The sequence below is a fragment of the Triturus cristatus genome, chromosome 3_2, assembly GCF_964204655.1.
Source record: "Triturus cristatus chromosome 3_2, aTriCri1.1, whole genome shotgun sequence".
NCBI classification, from domain to species: Eukaryota; Metazoa; Chordata; class Amphibia; order Caudata; family Salamandridae; genus Triturus; species Triturus cristatus.
In genome coordinates, this window is record NC_140584.1 from 155,809,201 (window position 1) to 155,831,381 (window position 22,181).

The 22,181-nt window shown below is 40.3% G+C and overlaps 1 protein-coding gene across 1 annotated transcript in view; it reads left to right on the top strand.

Moving 5' to 3' along the window:
• LOC146856937 (uncharacterized) overlaps positions 1–22,181 on the top strand; it is a 285,286-nt gene that overhangs the window by 234,240 nt on the left and 28,865 nt on the right. Inside the window, exon 8 of the mRNA XM_085647397.1 lies at positions 17,350–17,457. Within this exon, the coding sequence (XP_085503523.1) occupies positions 17,350–17,457 (108 nt within the window). The remainder of the gene's footprint in view (positions 1–17,349; positions 17,458–22,181) is intronic.

Consider the following 22,181-nt stretch of genomic DNA (forward strand, 5'->3'; position numbering starts at 1 on the left):
TTGACCCGAAATTATTCGGATCACTTAATTGCGTGTATTTACGCGTGTATGTAAGTGATCTGTTGCTAACAAGTCAGCTTGTAGTGAATGTAGGATGTTTGTGTGTTCCTGTGTCCAATCTTTGATTTTAAAATCAGGTTTGATTAGTTCGTCGAGAGGTTTAATCCTTTCTGCGTAATTTAGAATGTAAGTTCTTCCAAAATTCAGGAAACCTAGAATCGACTGTAAATTTTTCAGCGTTTTTGGAGGTTGAAGCACCGCACACTTTTCTAAAAGGTTCGCTGCCAGGCTTTTGCCTTCACTTGAAAGTTCATATCCTAGGAAAAGGACATTGAGATGGGCAATTCTTGATTTCCTAAAGTTGAATTTATAGCCCTCAGAGGCGAAGCCCAGTATAATGGTATTCACCCTGTTCAAGTGCTTATCCAGGTCATCATCTGTCAGATAGATGTTATCGACATATGACAATGCCTCGTCATCATACATTTGTAGTAACTCTGTTACTCTTGCTGAGAATAACCCCGGGCTGTTCTTGAACCCTTGTGAGAGTCGACAGAAATGACGCTTGGTTCCCATTATTGAGAAAGCTGTCAAGTATCTACTTTCAGGTGCTATGTTTTGACAAAAGAAACCATTTGAAATATCCAATGTGGTTTTATATTTTGTATGCACAATGTTGTTCATTAATGCTGTACTGTGTGCATTTTGCACTGCAAATGTCTTAGAACAAGTGTTCAGGTGTCTGTAATCCAAAACTAGACGATATGTGTTGTCTGGTTTGGAAACAGGAAACAAAGGATTGTTCATTGATGAGGTGCATGTTTCAATCACCCCTTGGTATTCAAGTTGATCTAAAATCTCCCTGACCTGTTTTTTAGATACTTGCTTAATTAGCTACTGCCTTTGTGCAGTAGGTTGACATTTTAATTGGATTTTATGGTGAGGGGAGTCCTCATCCCATCCTACATGATTTTTGTATAATACTGGGGCCTGGGCTACTGCCCCTTTCCTGGCATAAGTATATTTTAAATGTATAGGAACATGGTTGGAGAAGGCTGGCATAATGATGTATTCGCCATGTGGGCACTCCCAGACAAATTCTGGTGGCCATTCTTTTTCTGCTAGAAGTATATCATAACCCCTTGAAAGCTTCTCCCAAAAGAGTGCTTTCACTTTTCTTGGTATGTATCCCTCCACCCGGAGTGTTATCTCATATAAACTTTGTGGAGAACTAACCCTGGTGTCTACAGTTTCAACTGTTATATACTCATTCAAGTCCACTGTCTCCAGAAGTTCCTTCAGGTTCTGGCGAGCTATTGTTACTTCTGCTGCATTGTCCAGCATTGTCTGAGCCCATTCTCCATTCTTGAGTTGTGTCCTCAGTATTTTTGGCATGTCTGATCTTCAGACCTGCTACCTTTTTCTTAGTGAATTTAGGTTTTGGTTTGTTTTTCTGAACGTGTTGATCGTCTCTGGACTTCACGCGTTCTTCTTTGAGATCTGACCGTCCGATTCTTTCGGATGTCTGTGAAGATGTCTGAAAGGTACGAGAGGAACGTGTATCAGGTTTTTTCAAATTATCCCTATTCCTGAGGTTATACCTCCTATCAGAGGACTCCTTTTGGGGAGACCTACATCGGGATTGAGAACGTTTCTCTTTTGAATGTTGTTTTTTTTTCCCACTTCTTCTTAGAAGATGTAGGATTGTTTTTAATTGAGTCTTTTTCAGGACCTTCAGACAGTTGCGTTTAATTTCCCACCTAATCTGTCTCTGCCTAATTCTTCATAGGATTTTTCTATTATTCTGGGTAGTTCATGTTGATCTTCTGTTACATCAAATTCCCTTAATTTCTTGCTAATAGCCACTGATGCTGCATCCCCTTTAATATTAGATAATATTATTGTTGAGACCTGGTCGAAGTTTTTCAGTAATTTCATACCTATGTTCAGAGCAGGCTCTGCCCCGTATTCATTTTGAATTTGTTTCAGGACATCTGGTATTACGGCAATAGACGCACCATGTGTTTTGGTATAGATGGCAGCAAAGACTGTGCCCCAAGTGGTGCAGTCGTCCAGATGTGGTGTGATCCCCATAGGATTCTGTGTTTCTCATAAGGACCGGTATTAGGAAATACTGCTTCGATTTGAGTAATTTTTTTAGCTATCCAGAATGGAATTTGTTCACGTTTTGTGGGCATTTTGCCCATGACTGCGTGTAACGTCTGTGGAGTAATTTTTAGTGTATTACCCTGATGAGGGGTCTGATTTGGAATGGTTATTGGTGGTTGGACTGTGAAAGTCCGCATCACATATTGGACTAATTGTCTGTAAATTTTTATCAACTCTTTTAGTTGAGTGAGTAATTCATCGTCTGACATTGTTTCAATGTCAGGATGAGGTGTGTAGCCGGCTAAAATAGTACATGTTGCTCCTGGTCTACCTAGTGGACCAAGCCTGGTAATGTGATTGGAATGTTTTAGGGCGCCTTTAAACCAGAGCTGATGATCCTGGTATGTGATTGGAATTTCAATATCCTCAAAGGGAATGTATTCCTCCGGTGGATAATCTTTGAAGAAGTAAAGCACATGTGTTACTGGATTTGATTCTGGGAATGTAATCCACAAATAGAATACCTCTGTCTGAAAATATTCATGTGCCTCTATTACAAAAACTGCTCTACCACCTCTTGGTTTAATGCCATGTTTTATAAATTTTAGAGTGAAAGCTCTCCTTAAATTTGGATGGATGTGTATAACACCCTCATCGGTTTCATTTAAACCTGTAGTATTAAAAGCTGTTACGACTGGATCATCCGTAGACTCTGTATTATCCCCGTTTTGGGACATTGTTTTTTGAAAAATGCATAACAAGTTTCAAGGAAACAAAGATAAGGTGCACAATATTTTGGAACACTGTATCCTTCAACGTTGAATAAACCAAACAGCTAATATATAGGATTCTCGTCCTACTCAGCTATGGCGGATATTATCCCTACCCACTCCAGACGTCTTATGGAGTATTATGAGTAGGTGTCTCTGAGAAAAGCACGACTGAGTTACTTCAGTATCTAGCGTTAAATTAGTGCCTTACCAAACGTTGGGCACCATGTAGTGTAGTTCCTATTTCCCTTATAGGCTCTGCGCATTGGAATAATATACACTATAGTTTTTGCATAGGACTAAGGTCAGTATGTGCCTATCGAGTACATTAAACTTAATTACTTGTGTGTGCCAGCTAACTCAGAGGTCACTAGAAACTTCTCGAATTAACAAGAAGGGATTAGTTTCTGACAAACGCATAAACATGACAACTTTGTATCCCTTAGAATAAAAAGGGTTTATTGAACAGTCTTGTTTCTCATGTAAGAGTTATGAGCTAAGCAGGAAGAAGAAATAATACTGCAATAGCATTGTCTTTTAGCTATGACATATATTCATATATACATACATAAATAACACAGACTAAAATGTGAATACTCTTCAGATGCTTCTAAATAGTCCTACCCCGGTGTACCTAACCTAAGTGTGGTGCGAGGTAAAAGTAGGTGCTGTTTTCTATAGTATGGTATATGAGTTCAGTATGCAAAGAGTCCCTCTAGATTCTAGTCGGCTCCATATCTTTAGAACGAGCGAGGTGGGAATTTCTATCCGGGTCTCAAACTCTAACACCCCGCGAAGGAAGTCAGAACACTGGAAGCTGGATTCTCTGCGAGCAGGGATGACAGCGTCTGGTCAGTGCGTCAGGCCTGGATAGGGTCTTTTCCGAACTAGCCGTGGCAAAGTGTGCAGTCAAGTCGTGCTGTGTAACCGCCATGCCATGCCGTGGTTTGCCATGGTAAGGGAAGGTATATTTATACCTGGAAGGTATTTACGAATGCTAGCATTGACGTAAAGTTGGGCAGAGGAAGATGTCATGGATGAACACCTAAGGAATAGTAGTTCATGCATAATAGATGAGTTCTTGGAAAAATCAATAATCGTAGCTAGGGAAAGTCCCATTCGGCTTAAGGGTCTGGTTTCTAAGAACTCGTTGTGACGTGGGTTGGATGGATGTAGGTGACCATGCCTGTATTTGGTTAGCATGGCTCATGTCTAAATAAGGCTGGGATTCTATGCCTAAATAAGGGCAAAGCGAGTTGTGCCTATATAAGGACATGAGTTTGAGTTTGAGTTTAAAATATTTGTATAGCGCACTTTCACTGGCGGTTTCATGGCGCTGCAACAGACAGATCTTCGGAGTAGGAGTAAGGAAAGGAAAGATATATAAAAAAGATTTAAAAACATATGTATCATCAATTCACATCAAATATTCATACAAGTTAAAAACATTTTGTTCAAAGAACCTGGGAGAATATAACATGCAATAATAACATCAGAACCTGATCTATCAAGTAAGCACACCAAGTGTAGAAATTAATAACCCTGGTTTGACACTTCATAGAAGTCTTTTCTCCTGATAAAACCCGGCATTGCTTAGGTGCCTTCTCAATGATAGATGTATCTGGGGTTGTGATGATGCTCTTGGCTCTGGATCTGGAATGGCAAGGTGCAAACTTCACTCTAGGGAACTTTGATAAACTTTGATAAATGAATGCACTCGTACCTGAGTCTATGGGCTGTTAATTCCCTCTAGCCTGATTGAGCATTTATGGAGGTGGTCGTAAAGTCAACAAATATTCCAAAAATTCCTCACTGGTACCATCGCTCTCACCTTTCTTCTCTTCATTCCCTCCTCCCTCTCTTGATCTCTTTCTTTTTGCCTTTCCCTTTGATACTGCACAGTACACCCTATGCCCTCGATCATACTTTCTCTCTATCCCTCCTAATCTGCATCCCACTTTGCCTCCATCCAGGTAGGGAACATATTCCTTACTTGAGTTTTATACTTCTTTTTCTCTTTCGCATGAGCTGCATGCTCATATTGAGCAGGTTCTGGTGGGGTTTCTGTTTCATACAACACTTGTCATATTTCTGAACAAAGCACTGAATTTTTGAAACAAATCCTCTTTACTCTGTACATAACACAACACAAAATCAGTAAACTTCATTTGAAATAACAGTCCGTTCCCAGCAAATCTCAATGCAATACTCAGAGATCTAAGAATCCAATCCCAGCACACCACCACTGAACTGACCACTTACATTCTGGGCACCCAATGATGTGATGACCAATCTCGGCTCACACAGTAACCGATCAATCCCAGCGTGACACACACACCAACTGTCCAATCCCAGTGCAATAGCTTTTGAAATAACTTGCAGCCCCTCATGGTGGTTCACACTCCACAGTGATCAGCTTTGTATAAGCAAAATATCAAAAACAAAGGAAACCTCTTGCCTGTTCCAATAAAAAAAATCTGAAGTGTGCAATCACTCAAGGGGAAACTAGTGCAGCTTACTTCTCAGTACAAAAGGATAAATAGAACACAAATCTTAGTTAGTAAAAGTCCCTATGTTGGTGTGGCTGATGGTGCCCCATGAACCAACACCTCAACCCTAAGAGACAAGTCAAAACGTTAATACAACTCAGTATCAACTCTGGATTTCGGATTACAACAAATCTAATAACCAACTTCAACTCTTTTCAGCAAGTATGTTTATCTTCATAAATGCAAGCAACATACGCGAAAAAGCATTTCAATGGCAACCTCAACATGGAGCTTTCTTGGACCCAAATTTAACATCACACCGCAAAACACACTAATTCATCAAAAACGCAAACACTGCAACTCTCGACAACTCACAGTCAAAGGTGAATAACCTCATTTATACTCACATTTCTAAGACACTGTGGCGGCTTCAGAAATGCTGAAATGCCGTCAATAATCTGAGCAGGACCACGGAAGGTCAGGAATGTAGACTGGGTTGGGCAGATTTTAACAATCTCTGGGGCAAATGTAGTCTCTCTAAGCCTTGGTGGAACCAATCTTCTGCTGTTAGATTTGCTCCAGCACTTTGCACTGTCCAAAGTTTGGTGTAAACTTAGATTCAGGCTGCACTCAAGTGAATGGATCTTTAGTTCCACCTGAGGCTAACACAACAATCAATACATTTCATTAACGTGGACTACACTAGGCCTCACAAAGGCGACAGAGTATTAGGTTTGCACCGTACAGGCGCACAAAGATGACTGAGTATTGGGTTTGCAGCCGTGAAAGTGTATTAAAGATCGACAAAGTTACAAATGCAAATTTTCCAATTACTTCTAAATCAATATGAATGGATTAGTCAATTTAGTTCAAAGCAACTCAAAATCATAAATACAAAGACAAATTATCATAAAGGTGACTCAGATGACAGAAAGCAAGCTCAGTTTCCCATGAAAGAAAAATCCCCCTCTGCTAAGCTAGGGAAAAGGTGGGAGAGTTGTCAAGAAGTCAGGAAGAATGTGTCAGCATGGAGATGCCTCTGGAAAGGCAATATATATATCAAGTAAAGTTTTGTCTAGCAAGTGTAGAAGGCATCTGACTTTTACATCGACATTACACCAGTTTAAAACACATTTCTATCTTTTGCTACACCTACACATGGCTCCCATGAAAGGAACCAATCAGGTTAAACCACATAACGATAAGATAGTCTCATTATTTTCACAAGCTAAAGCATTTCTTCTAAGCATCCTTCAGCTTCAAAACAAGGAAAACATGAAAGACTGATGTTGGCTATTGTAATAAGCGGCCTATATTAACTAATAAACTACAGTCAAGTAAAGCACGAGAAAAGCAAAGTAAATACTTTTGCATGGTGCATGTTAATATTTTCTAATGTGTGCAAAACATTTAATTATGAACAATTTCCTTCATTATTACATTACCCTTATTCACATGCCTATTAAATTTGGTGCTCTGGCTTTTTACAGTTGAATTACAACATATTGTTCTATATATGTCTCTTTAGTTCCAGTCCATGAGCATCAATAGATGGGTTTTGTTAATGCAAAACAAAGTTACAAAACCAGTATCAAATAATAAGCATATATGATTTCAACTCTGCTTAATAACAAATCTTCCTATAAACATCAACAGCTCATTGCTGTTATAATGTATTTTCTTCCACTGTACTAAAGCAGCCATACATCTTCCATTGAGGTAACATTTATTGAATATACTTGCATTTTTTGCATCAAATTAACCTACCCACCCATTTTATTACAGAGAAAATAAAAAAACGTTCTCTTCCTAAAGTTGCCCACAAACCATCACTGAGAATGCACACCACTACTTCCTTACTTAAGTAGTACCCCTCTGTCAGCATTCCTGCAAATGATCAAATCCTTCAAGAAAGTTTATGCCTAAAAGGCCGCACCAAAACAGATCATTCTGTAAATTAGCTTGTTTCCTCCTTGATTACTTCTCATCCACAGACAGTATTATCTGTTCAGCCAAACTATTAAAGTCTCAAAAAATAACACATCATACTATATTTAGAAAGATCTTTGTTCTGTTTAGAGTTTCATTAGGTCTAACCAGAGACAGCGCATGTGCTGTATCTTGTTACGATTTGCTGTTTCTTTAAAACTAAAAAAACTCTAAAAAAGGGCTTTTAGCCCGGCCATTACTTACCATTGGTTCGCTTTATTGGGCAATAATAATTTCTTCAGTTTCATTGGTGAGTGCATATGATTGTGTGTCGGCTTCACTTTGGGCCTGGTTTACAAAGGTAAACTTACAATTATGTGTAAGTTTACGATTATTTGCTATTCACAAAGGTAACTTACTAGTAGTATCTTTACGACTGCCGAGCTGCAGCATATAAAAAGATGGTGCAGTCCTATCTTTTTATGTGCAGAGTATTTGCAGTCATAAATTGACTTCTAGTAAAGTACCTTTGTGAATAGCAAACAATTGTAAACTTACACAAAAGTGCACTTCACCTTTATGAATCCTACCCTTTGTCTCCATGTGCTTGTTTTCTTCCTGGAGCATGGACCAAGTACAGATTGATTTCTTGATTAGTGTTCTTCAGTGCTGCTTGCACATAGATTGTGGTACTTTCTTTTTTGTGTGCTTTTCTTGCAATACAACTTGAAACCATCAGAGTTAAAGCTCGTGCTTCTCCGTATTTCCCAAAAATGCAAACAACTAGCAGTACTAAAACCTGTAGCTTGTGACCAATGTCCAAAACATACATTTTTTGGCTATTTGTCATTTTAATTGATGATGAGGCTTTAAATATACTCCCTTCATTTAAGACTTTTGCAATACAATATGTGTTTTTCTGAATTAATGTTTCCCGCTGTGTCACATTAACTTATTTGCTGGTTACCAGTTTTATAATTTAGAGGATGTTTTATCATCATAAAACATGCCATGTTTTGAAATTACTCTTACCTACCTTTACCTGTACCCAACCATAAACTCTAAAACCACCTTCTCCTTCCTTTACCTCTACCCACCCCGAATACAAAAAACACCCTTACCTCCATGTACCACTACCTACCCTGAACTCTAAAATCACCTTTCCCTTCCTTTACCTCTACCCACCTCATAAACCTTAAATCACCCCTACCTCCTGTTACCTCTACCCTCCGAACCCTCAAATTCACCCTTATATCCATTTACCTATACCCACTGTAAACACTAAAATCACTCCCTAACTTCCTTTACTACCCACCCCAAACCTTAAATCACACTTACCTCCCGTTTCACCTATCGACAACAGAACCCTAGAATTACCCTTACCTCCCTTTACCTCTACCAACCCCAAACAAAACAAAATCACTTTTTCATCTATCTATCCCTGAATCATAAAATCACTATTACCTCCCTTTATATTTACCCCATAACCCTAAAAATCACCTTCAGATTCCTTTACCTCTACCATCCCTGAACCCTAATTTCACTCTTTCTCCCCTTTACCTCTACCTACGCCATTTCCCTAAAATTACCCTTACCTCCCTTTACCTCTACCCATCCCTAAACCCTAAAATCACCCTTACCTTCCTTCACATGCACCCACTCTTGAACTCCAAAATTTTACCTCTACCCAAGCGCGCTTTAATTTGAGTGTTACCTATGCTTACCATTACCTACACAAACCCTAAAATCACCCCTTACCTCCCTTTAATTCTACCCGTCCTGAGCCCTTAAATCAACATTACATCCCTTTACCTCTACCCATCCAAGAATCCTAAAATCACTCATACCTCCCTTTATCTCGACCCACCCATAAACCCTAAAATCATTTTTTTAAATAACATAAAAAGTATGATATAAAAAAAAATACTTCTGTATGTGGTAAAGGTACAAATACTTACCTGTGTGATACTTACTTGCGTGGTAAAGGTCTGGCAATAAAAGGGCTTCATGGTAAAGGTTGTTTCCTCCCAGGCAGGAAATACTCCTGCCCCCTATTTAACCACTCTCCTGCCTTCTCTCTAGCATGCCTAAATGTTTTGGGGCACTGTCAACTATTTTATGCCCTTTGGTATGTTTAGTGAGCACCTTCACCTCTTTGACAGTTTGCCCCCTCTATTTCCACAATGTCTTATATTTTATGTTCCACCTGAGACAGTGAATTTTCTATTGTTTGCAAGACATTCTTTTTTTAACTTATAAGGTGCTTAGAGCCACACATTCCTTACCATTGGTTGGCTTCATTGTCACTCTTATTTCTTTTCATCTCTTTGGTCAATGAGTGCTGGCTTCACTACCTCTTCTTGTATTATTTGTCCCTACACCAAAGTATGACCCAGGTACTACTTCCCTTGCCCAATGTCCTTCCACTGCTCGCTGCTTTCAGAGGTACTTGTTTCCATTTACTTGCACCCCCTTTCTCCCTCCTCCTCTCTTATTGTTTCTTGCCCTGCCCCTCCTGCATTTTTGCCTGCCTGGTCTGCCCACCCCCTGCCATTGTTGCTTGCCCATCAGCAACCCAACCCTGCCCATCCTGCCAGAAAAAAAGCACCCAAAAGTCATTCCAACGGATTTCAACATGCTACAAAAATGCAGGTAGTGCTGCCCTTCTTGCTGTGCATGTCTTTTTTGGCGCTGTCTTCTTGTGGGGCTAATGGGGAAACTTCAACTCTGGAGTTAAGATCATTAAATGTGTGTGTTTTTTTTCTCATTTATGTATTTGTAAGTTTAAGACATCACAGTCATGATTCTGCAACATCAGTATTTGGCTCACATCTACTGCCCCTTTAAAAAAAAAAAAGATTCATAAATGTCTGGGGCGGCTTCTCCGCAATGGCAGAGGAGCGTCGCCTCACTGGCTCCGACCAAGCAGGTGAAGATTAAAACGATTACCTAAAGAATTTTCTTTTTCATTTTCATTTGCCGGCTCTGAGCCAGCGCGTTCAGGGAGATGAGGGGCGGACCGATGCATGCTAGCGGTGAGGAGGAGTGCTATGAGCACTCTCTAATTGCACATATGTGTTTGGCCAGCCGTCTCAGGCTGGCCAAATACACATGCGCACTTAGGTTTCTCAAGCCTGGCTGCATTGAACTGCCGAGATGAAGAAACCCCACAGACTGCCTGGTCTGAGGGGAGCATCTTTTTAGCCCGCTTAGACCAATTCCTGCGCTGCTCTCATAGCATGATGCACAGGGAGTCTAACCCAGTGCATGCTGGGAGCCTGGGACCAGGAAGAGAAAACGGAGGCACGACATGACGCGGGAGGAGGAAGCAGCTCCAGGTAAGTGTTTTTTTAATCTTTAAACATCCCGGCATGCTCCTCCTCCCGGTCTCCCCCGTGCCCCCTGCACCCACTCCACCACCCCTTCATTGTGTGTACCGCCACTGATGAAATGTGTATTTCAATTCCTTGTTGGATCACGTTTGATGACAAGATGTTATTGTCATTCGTTCCTGAAAATGTGTTTTGGCTTTTTATTGTGAAGGCAGAGAAAAATCCCATACCTAGTAAAAAAGATATGTACAACATGGCTACAATACATTGACAAAGCCAATAGCTCTTGCATATTCGAGGGCTAAATGCTTTGCCAATTATTGTTGATGCTTTGGTTCAGACACCCTGGCAGCCCACATATAGCTGAAGACGGGATCTGCCCCCTACAGCCATTAAGTGTTTGGGGAGCGTGAGAGCATTTTTCCTGTTACTGCCTGTTTCTATATCTTGAAGAGATGGGCACTAAGAAGCAAAGTAGTTCTTGTCATTCATTGAAACACTTTGCTACTCTGTCCCTCCTCCTTTTCACTCCTGCTCCTGGATTATGCCCTGCCCATTCACACCTCTCAGCTCCTTTAGCATGGTTGCCGGGCTACTCATTGAATTTCAGTGCTGCACACATAGCTTTTAAATTTAAAAGCTTGGTGGCTACCCTGTTTAGGAAATATGTATCAAAAGGTTACACAGTGCAAATGCATTATCTTTTGAAATCTTGGCAAAAGACACTAATATCACCAACACTACCACAATTTTTACTACCACCACCTTTACCTTTAAACCAATGAGTATTGCGGCCTCCACCATTAACATTACCATCACCACAATGACTACAACAATTTGTATCCCTACCCTTACCATTACCATTACCAACACTACCACCAGCACCACCAGTATCACCATAGCACCACCATAACCATACCCATTACTACACCACTAGTAGCACCATCTCCACCATTGCTACTATCACCCCTATTCCCACCACTAGAGTCACTACTAGAACATTAACATCATTACGGATATCCCTGGACAGTCCTGGTTTTCAGAGGACTGTCCCAGCATCTCAATGCTTTTAAATACATGTCAATGACAATGGTCAAGTCACCTTGCAGAGCAGAATACAAGTGTATGCCTAGTTTCCACATGCAGCTCTATTTTACAAATAAACACCTTTATTTCCTCATATTCCAGTGTACTTGAGTTACATTTTCTATTTTCTTAAGCAAAACATATTCTGTCAAATTCAAATTAACATGACGAAAAAGACTATACGGCCACCACTACACCATCACAACTGTCATAAATATTTATACCACATCTAACATTACCACTTTCACCACTTACATTACCATGGTGACGTCTGCCAATATTATGACTATCACAGTAAGTACCATCAGACCATTACCACTGCTAGCACTGTTACCAACATCTCCAGCACTGTACCCACCCACTATTACAACCACATCCATTATTACCACTACCATTATTGCCATTTCCCCCACCATTACCATTTTCCCACTACTGTGTCCATCACTTTAAACTCTGTCACAGCTTTATTATAACCAATAACACCATCAGCAGTACCATCACAGTCATCACAAACACCACCCTTACTGCCACAACTTCACTTACTGCAACTGCCACCACCACTGCTACCATCAGTACCACCAGGATTCCCATTATAACAATGTGTACTACTTAATATTCCCATTGCCACATGGCCAGTACTATTCCAACCTCCACTAATACCACTACAACCAACCAACGCTGAACTGCATCTCCATTACCAGAATACTTGTCATGATTGCCATTACAATCCACCTCTTTCAACAGTACCATCAACAATACCACTATTAGCATCACAAGCACTCTTATCACTACCACCAATATTGCATCATCATTACCGCAACACCATTATCCTCACCACCTCCAACACCCTTACCACCATCTGTCACCACATTCTTATGACCAAAATCTTAACCACCACCAGCATCACTGCTACATCACCATTTCATCAACACCTCATTTACCTCCACCATTATCACCACCTCATTAACCGCATCACCATTACCCTCTCCAATACTAGCATTATCACTCCGACTAGCATATGCACTATTTTTACCACTCCTATAATCAGCAGCATTACTCCCAGAGTCCCATTATCTCCACTTACACCATACTTAACATTACCAACAACGTCATTACCACCGACAACACCATTGCCACCATCAATAAGCTACTGTCAACATCACTGCTACCACCATTACAAATAGCACCCCTCCCTTACTTCTACACCATTATAACTACCACCATTACCACTGCCATGACAACTAATGTTGCCACCACAACTACCGCCATTATCTCTATCATCACCATTATCACTATAATCACCACCACATCCTCCTTATCACAAAAGCCATTTCAACCATCATTGCCATTACTACCACCAATCTCATCTTTACCACTACTACCCACACCACCATTACCACTAGCAGTCCATTGCTACTACAACCACCATCATTTTGATTGTGACAATTACCAATCCCAACACAGACATCACTATGAACACCATTGCCATGACAAACACTATTACAGCAGTTATCACCATCACTACAATCAGTAGCACCACTATTACCACATTATCACTAATACCCCATTACCATCACCACTGCCATACCATTAGAATCACCATTATTACCACCACCACCATCACTACTAATACCACTATCATTGTTAACATAAATACTGATAAATGCAACCCCGAATATTGCCATAAACCCTATCACCACAGTCATTACAACACTATGCCTATCACTAGCAGACTCACTACCACTATCATTCCTTCCACCAGCACATTATAGAACCAATGTTACTACTACAACCATTTTCACCACTGCCAAAATTAACACCACCATTGTCACTGCCACCATCACCATTCTCAACAATATCAACATCACCAATATTGCTAACTTTATCACCACTGCTGCTGTAATAATTGCAATCACAGTCACTATTACCAACATTATTACCACTAGTGCCATTTCCACCATTAAAATGATTTCTATCAACATTACCAACACCACCATCAAACAAACAATGAAACTATTACCACTGCCACTATTTTTACCACCACCCTCAGTTCCTAATCTAGTTACAACAACCACCATTAACGCCACCACCGTTCCTACCATTCCTACTACTTCCACTTCCACCAATGCCAGTGCCATTTTGACCATCACAATTGCCACCATCAAAACCACTTTAACCCCTCTACCATTAGCACCACAGCCATCCATTATCATCCTTATTAATACAAGAATTGAATCACCAACACCACCACGACCATTACCATCACCACAATTGCTCCTTTGACCCTTTACTATTCGCTCCACCATCACAACCATTATCATGACAATTATCACCAATACACTTACCACCACCTATGCTACCACTACTATTAATTCAATGTTATTACTACCACAATTCCAACCACAACCACCAACACAGTCACAACACCGCTACTATCACTATTCCTAAAACAACAATAATCAAACTACCAGAATTACTCTCACCACGGCCACTGCCACCACTGCTACTTAAATTGATGCTGCCATCAATATCACCATCACAGTTGCCACCAGTACTACGACCACTGTTAATACCATTGCCAGAATCGTCATTGCGTACAGCATTTTATCCACTGCCGATAATTACCAGCACAACCATTACACCTGCCTCATTAGTACCACCCCTGTCACCATCATTTCCACTAACAAAACTATTACCACCACTGCAATCAATTATCACTATCATTGCATAACCATTTCAGTTATTAGCGCCATTACTGCTATTACCAACACCAGCATCACTATAACCACCACAGATACCACCACCAGTACCACAACTACTCTCACACCATTCATCCCATTATGCATAGCATTATCTCCAGCATTAACCATCCCCACCAATATCACAACCATAATTAACCCAATCATTATTTCCACCACAACTTTTACCACCATCCTTCTATCACCACTGCCTATACCAGCGCTGCCAGCATTGCCAACACCACCACAACCTCTCGTAACTGCCATTGCCATTACAGACACTAGCACCTTTATCACCACCACCACCACCTATTCCATTTTCATCAACATCATTATCATCTACACATTTACCACACCACTACCATTAGCACCCCCACCACTGTCATCACCATTTTTGGTACGAAGGCCACCACCATTAGCGTCATAATTGTTTGTACCACTAAAACCACCAACCTCCCTAGCAACATAACTACCAGTACTACTACCAATATCACACATCACTACCATGTTGCACCATTACCATCTCTCCTACCATCAATCCACAACTACTGAAATTTCCACTACCCCCCACCACTGGCCCTTTATTTTACCACCATTACCTCCACCACTGTCACCCGTATAAGGCCACTATTTCCACCATCACAATAACCACTACCAGTGCTATTAAAACCATTATTACTGCATACTTTGAAACTTCCAACATTACCACCAACACCAGTACCACCATTACAACCACCATTACCCCAACACCATTACCACTACCCCATTACCATGCCCAGTACCACTGTTGCCCCAATTTCCATGAACAAAATTATTATGACCACTCCCAGCCTGATTACACCTCTACCACTATATTCATTACCACTAATACAATCATTACCACTATAACCACCACCATTAACATTGTCAAATTACCAGTACCACTATATGTTGCCCATCATCACTGCCATAAAAGAAATTATCACAATCACCTTTACCCTCTCCATGTCACCCACCACACCACCACTAGTTTCATTACAACAACAGTACCAGTTCATCCATCACTACCATTAACATCACCATCACATAAACTTCTCCCAAACACAACCCTTACCCATAGCACCAGAACTGTTGTCACACTACTACTTTTACATTCCCCATTACCAGCACCACAATCATCACCAGAACCACTGGTAGCAGCAAAACAATTATTACCACCATTACCACCACCAGCACCAACGTTAGCAACATGGCCACCCGCATTAACACCACCACCCCAGTTTCTACATCAAAATCATTTCTGCCACTCTTACCACCACCACCAAAACCCTGGCCACCATCACCACTACCATGGCCACTGTTACTCCCTATTACTACCCACATCACTGCCATCTCAATTACAACACCCTTATCACAGCACTATGGCCACCACCATCCTCACCCTCCCCCCCACCATTACCACTAGCATCATTACTGCTTTTATGCTTTTATAGTCCCCACTACTATTGCCATACCTATTAATATCAACACCATTGCGAACACCACCATTACCGCCAGCAAAACAATTAACAGTGCCACACTTACTCCCCCATTACCACATGCACCATTACTACCTCTACATTTACATCATCTTTACCACTGCCACCTTTACCACATCCATCATTGCCATCACTCCTGCAGTTATTACCACCACAGTTATCTTCCCCATTATCCTGACTATTACCACAAACTACCACCATTAATATCAAAAACCATTACCACTACCTTCAGCTTAGCTAGGACCATTAACATTAGTACCATTCCATCTTTAACACAACCCTTACGATATCCATTAAAATTTTTGCTATCACCCGCTTCTCTACCTTTGGCTATTAGATAAAGCTTTTGTATACTATCAAGCATTGGTAAAAATAAAACCTATCAACAATAATGTACTTCAACAAACTTTACTTACTGACATGGCGTTAGCAAAGAAAGAGCTGGCAGGCTATGCTGTTATGAGCTATATAGATTAGCATGCCTTAAAACCTGTAAGAATTGGGTCATGATTTATCAAATCTAAAGGGGTTTATCTTCTAAATTAATATTTAGACCCTCGTTTAATGTGGTACGTAAACTCCAATGTGAAATTCCTACACACAAAATTACCAGTCCTATGGTCATCACTAAATCCAGAAGCAGGAATACTGTGGTATTCTGAGCTGCACACTGAGCACCTCCTGAGAAGTAGAAAATTAATAAACAGATTGATGTTCCTCCACCCGATTCTCTCAGTAACTCTAACTCTTGATTTATAGATGATTTCCCACTTGCAAATTCCATCAGCTTTTAGTTGTGCAATTTCCTGCTGAGAAACACCTTGATTGCCATTTTCCCGCATCACTTGCAATTCACAATTTGACTACTACTCTGTTGCTGTGCACGGTGGGAATTACTTACTAACGCTTCAGAGTTGTAATTTCTCTAACTGACTAGTGCAGCAACAGAAACGCTTCCAGACTGTTTGTAATTTGCAAGGTTTCCTGACAGGACAGTGCCTGTCAAATGGTGGTAGAGTGGGGCAGATTCAGTTTGTCAGTCCTTTGCAGTGGAGGTATAGTTTTGCAAATTTCTATCTCCTGCTCAAAAACCCAAGGTCAACTCCCCAGTATCACCTTCAGCTGTTTCTATTTAGATACAAGGGATTTGGTTAAGCTGAGTTAGACCACCCGATTTTTTTCCAGTGATCCATATTAGGCAAAAGCTGCACATTGCAAATGCACAACTTCGTACAGGCAAGTAAACATGACTGAGTTCAAGGCTTCTGTCTGTTGTCCATGATTACCACACCTCCCCTGGGCACTTTCAAGGTACAGTCTAGTGATGCTTACGATATATGAAAATAATAAATACAAGAGATCTATATTCTTCCTTCTAGGAAATCAGAACTTGGACAGAAAAGTTTAGACAGACGATTTGCCAGAAGGTGCCTCAAAATGGGAGTCAACCGTGGACTATAATTATGACTGAAACCATTTCGGAAGAGGCAAGTGTGCACTATGTTTTACTATCTTTATGCCTGGAAGAGAATGATAAGTGCCACAACCCTTCTTCAGGGTTCGGATTCTGGGTGGGCCATGAAGATGAAGGAATTTGCCTAGCTTCTCCCAGGTGTCGAATAGCTGGTCTGGGAATTCTGGGTGGTCTTGTTGGGGTATGAGCTGCATACTCGAAGTACTGCTAGAGTCGTGTTTCTAGTTTTGCTCTCTCTGCCTCATCTTCCTTTCTCTCTGCCTCACCCTTATCTCTCTACTTTCTGTACACCTCACCTGCCTTTCTCTCCACCACATCCTCCTCTGCTCCACCTTCTACCTGCTCTTCTCACCCTGTGCAGCCTCACCCTCTTCACCACACATTCATAATTCTTTGCCTCGCCCTCCTCTTTCACCATCACCTCTCTCTTTCGCTGCCTCTTGCTTCACCTCTCCTTCTTATCACTGTGCCTCCAGTTCTACCTCATGCTTCGGTCCCCACCTCATTCTTCTCTCATGCATTACCCTTCACTCTCTTTCATGCCTTTCTCTCACTCTCTTCCTCACTCACATCTTCTCTTCACTCCACCACATGCACACTTTCTTCACCACTATCCCCTCTTTTTGCCTCACCTTATTCCCTCTCATATCCCTATGTTCCTCCTCGCTATCTCTGCTTCATCAGCCTCTCTTTCTACCTCAACCTCCTCTCTCTCCACCTCAACATTGACTATCTCTACCTCATCCTCTTCGGTCAGCCTTACCTTCAGTTCTGCTGCCTATGGAGTAATGATTTTGTGCATGTAAAGAAAGCTTGAACATTCTTAAGCAATAATGGATACATCGCAAGCCCCTGCATCGTGAAGATTCCTGTCGCCACAGAAATGTTTCTGTAGTACCAGCCAGTTTGGTTGTTTGAATCCTAGGCAGATCCTGCATGGGGTAGCAGCTGTCTTGGACACTTATTCTGATTTAATTAAACCCTCAGATTAATCTGTGCTATGGATCTAAAGATAATTAAAAAGCATCTAGTCATGAAATGCTAATCAATTACCCTATGAGGCTTGACACACGCCTTTGTGTAAATCAAATATGTGGAAAAAAACTAAAGAGCGCAGGAACCTTTTGGTATCCTAATATCACTAAAAACAACAAAATAGAACAGAAGAAAGCAAGCACCTTGGATGAATGCAGAACGAAATAAAATAAAATGACAAATTGCAAAGCTGTAACACACCTGGTTCAAAACAAATAGCAATCAAGACAAACTTCACACACACAAACATATTATACATGTAAACAATCAAAAAAGCTAAAACAAATTGCAAAATTGAAACAGAATTCAAAATGCTAAATGTACAAATAAAGAATTGTATAAAATTCTCACTGAATTTCAAATACCTAAATGGACAGGAGAAATTCATCCCATTTCTCAAGAATTTACTGACAAACTAGTAAATCATTACACAACCAAAGCACACACGTTGGACTTTTAAAACAAAGGAAAAACACTAGTACCAATCCATTCCCAACAAACCCCTCCAAGAGTAGGCTAACCCAGCCTCTACATTCCTTCAAGAATTATCAGACAGAAAGTGAATTTATGGATTTTATCAAAGCTAACAGGCCATCCAGCTGCTCTTCTGACCCTTGTCCACCACAAGTCTTCAAGAACATTCTTTTAACTTCCTCTGCTGCCACACTAGTCAGAGCAATCATCAATAATTCTTTAACTATAGTAGTCTTTCCCGAAGACGTTAAAAAGGCATACATATGCATATTATTAAAGAAAACAAATCTGGACTCATATGACCCAAACAACTACAGACCAATTACAAATGGACCATTTCTTGGCAAATTGATAGAAAGAGCAGCATTCAACCAGATGTCACAGTCATTGAAGATAACTCCATACTTTCTGACTTCCAAACAGGATTCCGTCCAGAAAGAGTTACAGAATCTTCCCTCATCGCCATCTGGGATGACCTTAAACCCACAGTACACAAGAACGCGATTGCTGCACTACTTCTTTAGGACTTTTTAGTTCCCTTCAACATAGTTGATCAAGACACTCTAATCCAAAGACTCTACAAAGCCAGCAAAGAGGGGACTGCTCTTGACTGGATCACATCCTATCTTCAAAACAGAATAAACGTCATTCATCCACACTCCCCCTTTCTCATCCAAATTGTACTTCACAATAGTAGGGTTCCCTCAGGGCTCTATCATCTCATCACTACTTTTCAGCATCTAAACAAAGTCATTTGCAGCAATGCTCAATTAATTTCAGCTCACATGCTACAATTATGCAGATGATACACAAACACTCCTTAAACTGGAAAGCCCCAAAGAAATTAGAAACTCAAAAAAGAAAATCTTCAGTTGCATCCAAGTTGTTGATCAGTGGACGGCATGGAACCAAATTGAATGCTTCCAAGACTGAAATACTCACAAGTGGTCACTGTAAAAATGATGACCCACTCTGCTCCTGTCCTGAAAATGTTGGACCACCTCCTAAAGTATCCAAGGAAGTAAGAAACCTTGGAATGATCATGAACTTCAAACTATCAATGAATGCCCAAGAGTTTTAGTTAGCAAGATTAAGCTTCATTACTATGAAAACCCTGCTACGCATCTTCCCCCACCTAGGAATTCCACATAAAGTCCAAGCTATTATCTCTATTGTACTGTGCAAACTTCGTTTCATCATGGATCATCTTTATCAACAATGAAAAGACCACAACAAATTCAGAAATCTGTTGCCAGACTACTCTACATGTAAAGCCACAAGCTCACATCTCTCCTGCCTAAAAGGCCCTACATTGGTTTCCGGTTACTAGAAGAGCCACCTTCAAGTTGCTTTGTATCACCGACTAAGCAATACATGGACCAGGACAACATTTCACCAGGAATAAAATCACTGAAAACATACAACAAAAAACCCTCTGCTCTAGATTTGCAACTTGCCTCAAAACCCCAGCATACAAGAAAAAACCCATGGGGGGTGCATATTTCTCTGTTCAAGCAGCCAAGCTATGGAACTCACCATCCCCAAGCATAAGATCCACAGAAAATTATCATATCTTCAGAAGGCTACTGAAGAGTTGGCTCTTCCCTACATGACCTCCATTCTCAAAAAACAAATGTACAGCGTATATCTGTGCATGTAAGCATGTTTAATTTAATTTAATTATATATGTATTTAGGTATGTGCAGCTCTTTATACAAATATGTATGCTACTCATGGTTTGTATATAGACCACTGCATCTTTACATATACCTTATTTAATTATATGCTTATGGGCCTCTTTTATTTTATATATCAGAATTTGTGATAAGCTGTATTTGTTGTTTGATTATATGCTTATGGGTGTCTGTTTTCCTTTCTTTTATTTTATCCATCACAATGTGTAAATATGATCCTAACAATTGTATCTATATGTGCCTCACAATTAAAATGTTGGGGAAAATATAAAATAATAAAGAAATATACAAATAAATATATAAAAACATAAAACCTCCCCAAAATAATAAAAATATACAAATAAATTAGCTTTATGTACAGCAACACTTGAAAGTCGACGTTTCAAACTATTTACCCATACATGAAAATATGGGGCTTTATCTAATTCAAATGTATAACTCTTTATTATTTTCCATATCATATGCAATTTTCTATGTAGTTATGTATCTATATATGTATTACTTAACTCCAACTGTAATAAAAAACTTCAACTCTCCTCTCTAGTTCACTACTCTGCTCATTCTATTTGTCTTTCAATATATCCTCTACCTCTACTCTCTGATCCATCCCAAAACTTAATTGTACTACTGTGATCTCTCTAGTTAACCTTTCTATACTCTTCCCTTCTCTATCCCTCCTTTGACTCATCCCAAAGCTCAGTTTACTACTATGATCTCCCAATTAACACTTTCTAGACTCTTCCCTCATCCAGCCCTCCTTTGACTCATCCCAAACCTCATTTTACTACTATGATCCTCCTAAAAACCCTTTATAGACTCTTCCCTCCAAGATCCCTCCTTTGGCTTATCCCAAACCTCATTCGCTATTATGATCTCCCAAACAACAAATTCTAGACTCTTCCCTCCTCTTGCCATCATTTATCCTAATCAATGCAACTGACACGCTCTCATGTCCACTGCTCAAACTAGCAACATATATTTGCCAATACTAATCCTCCACTAATCCATTTTGGGTTCCTGGATAGCATTCTACTCACCGAAATGTGCTTCCACGCCTCATTAGGGGTAGTAAGCGCTATATAAATACAGTTACAATTACAATATAGTGTGTGATCATCAGCAAGCAGGAGATCTACAAATACCAGGAGGAGGCATGTTTTTTTTAAAGAGATAGTAAAGAGCCATTTAGCTTTTTGTAGTTATGGGTAGTGACTACTGCTGTGCAGTTACTTAAAATAAGCGCAACAACAATTGGACGTGCAATCCAAGTTGGCAACTGGACATACATCAAACATGAGCCTGTTTCAACCGTTAGCTGCCCACCGTGCTAAGACTACAGCTTCTGAGGTTGACGGGTTGGAGTTTCATTTGGTGACTAGTTGTTCAATCAATTTTCATCTGCGAGTCCTGTGAGTAGAATGTTTTTTAAGGGGACAAAAGCAGAAATGTACAGCTCTTACCTTAAAACTGAACTGTCTCTTCTAATCTGTGACGGGCATGATCCCTCTTCTTTCCTGTTCTCTTCCTTTCTGCT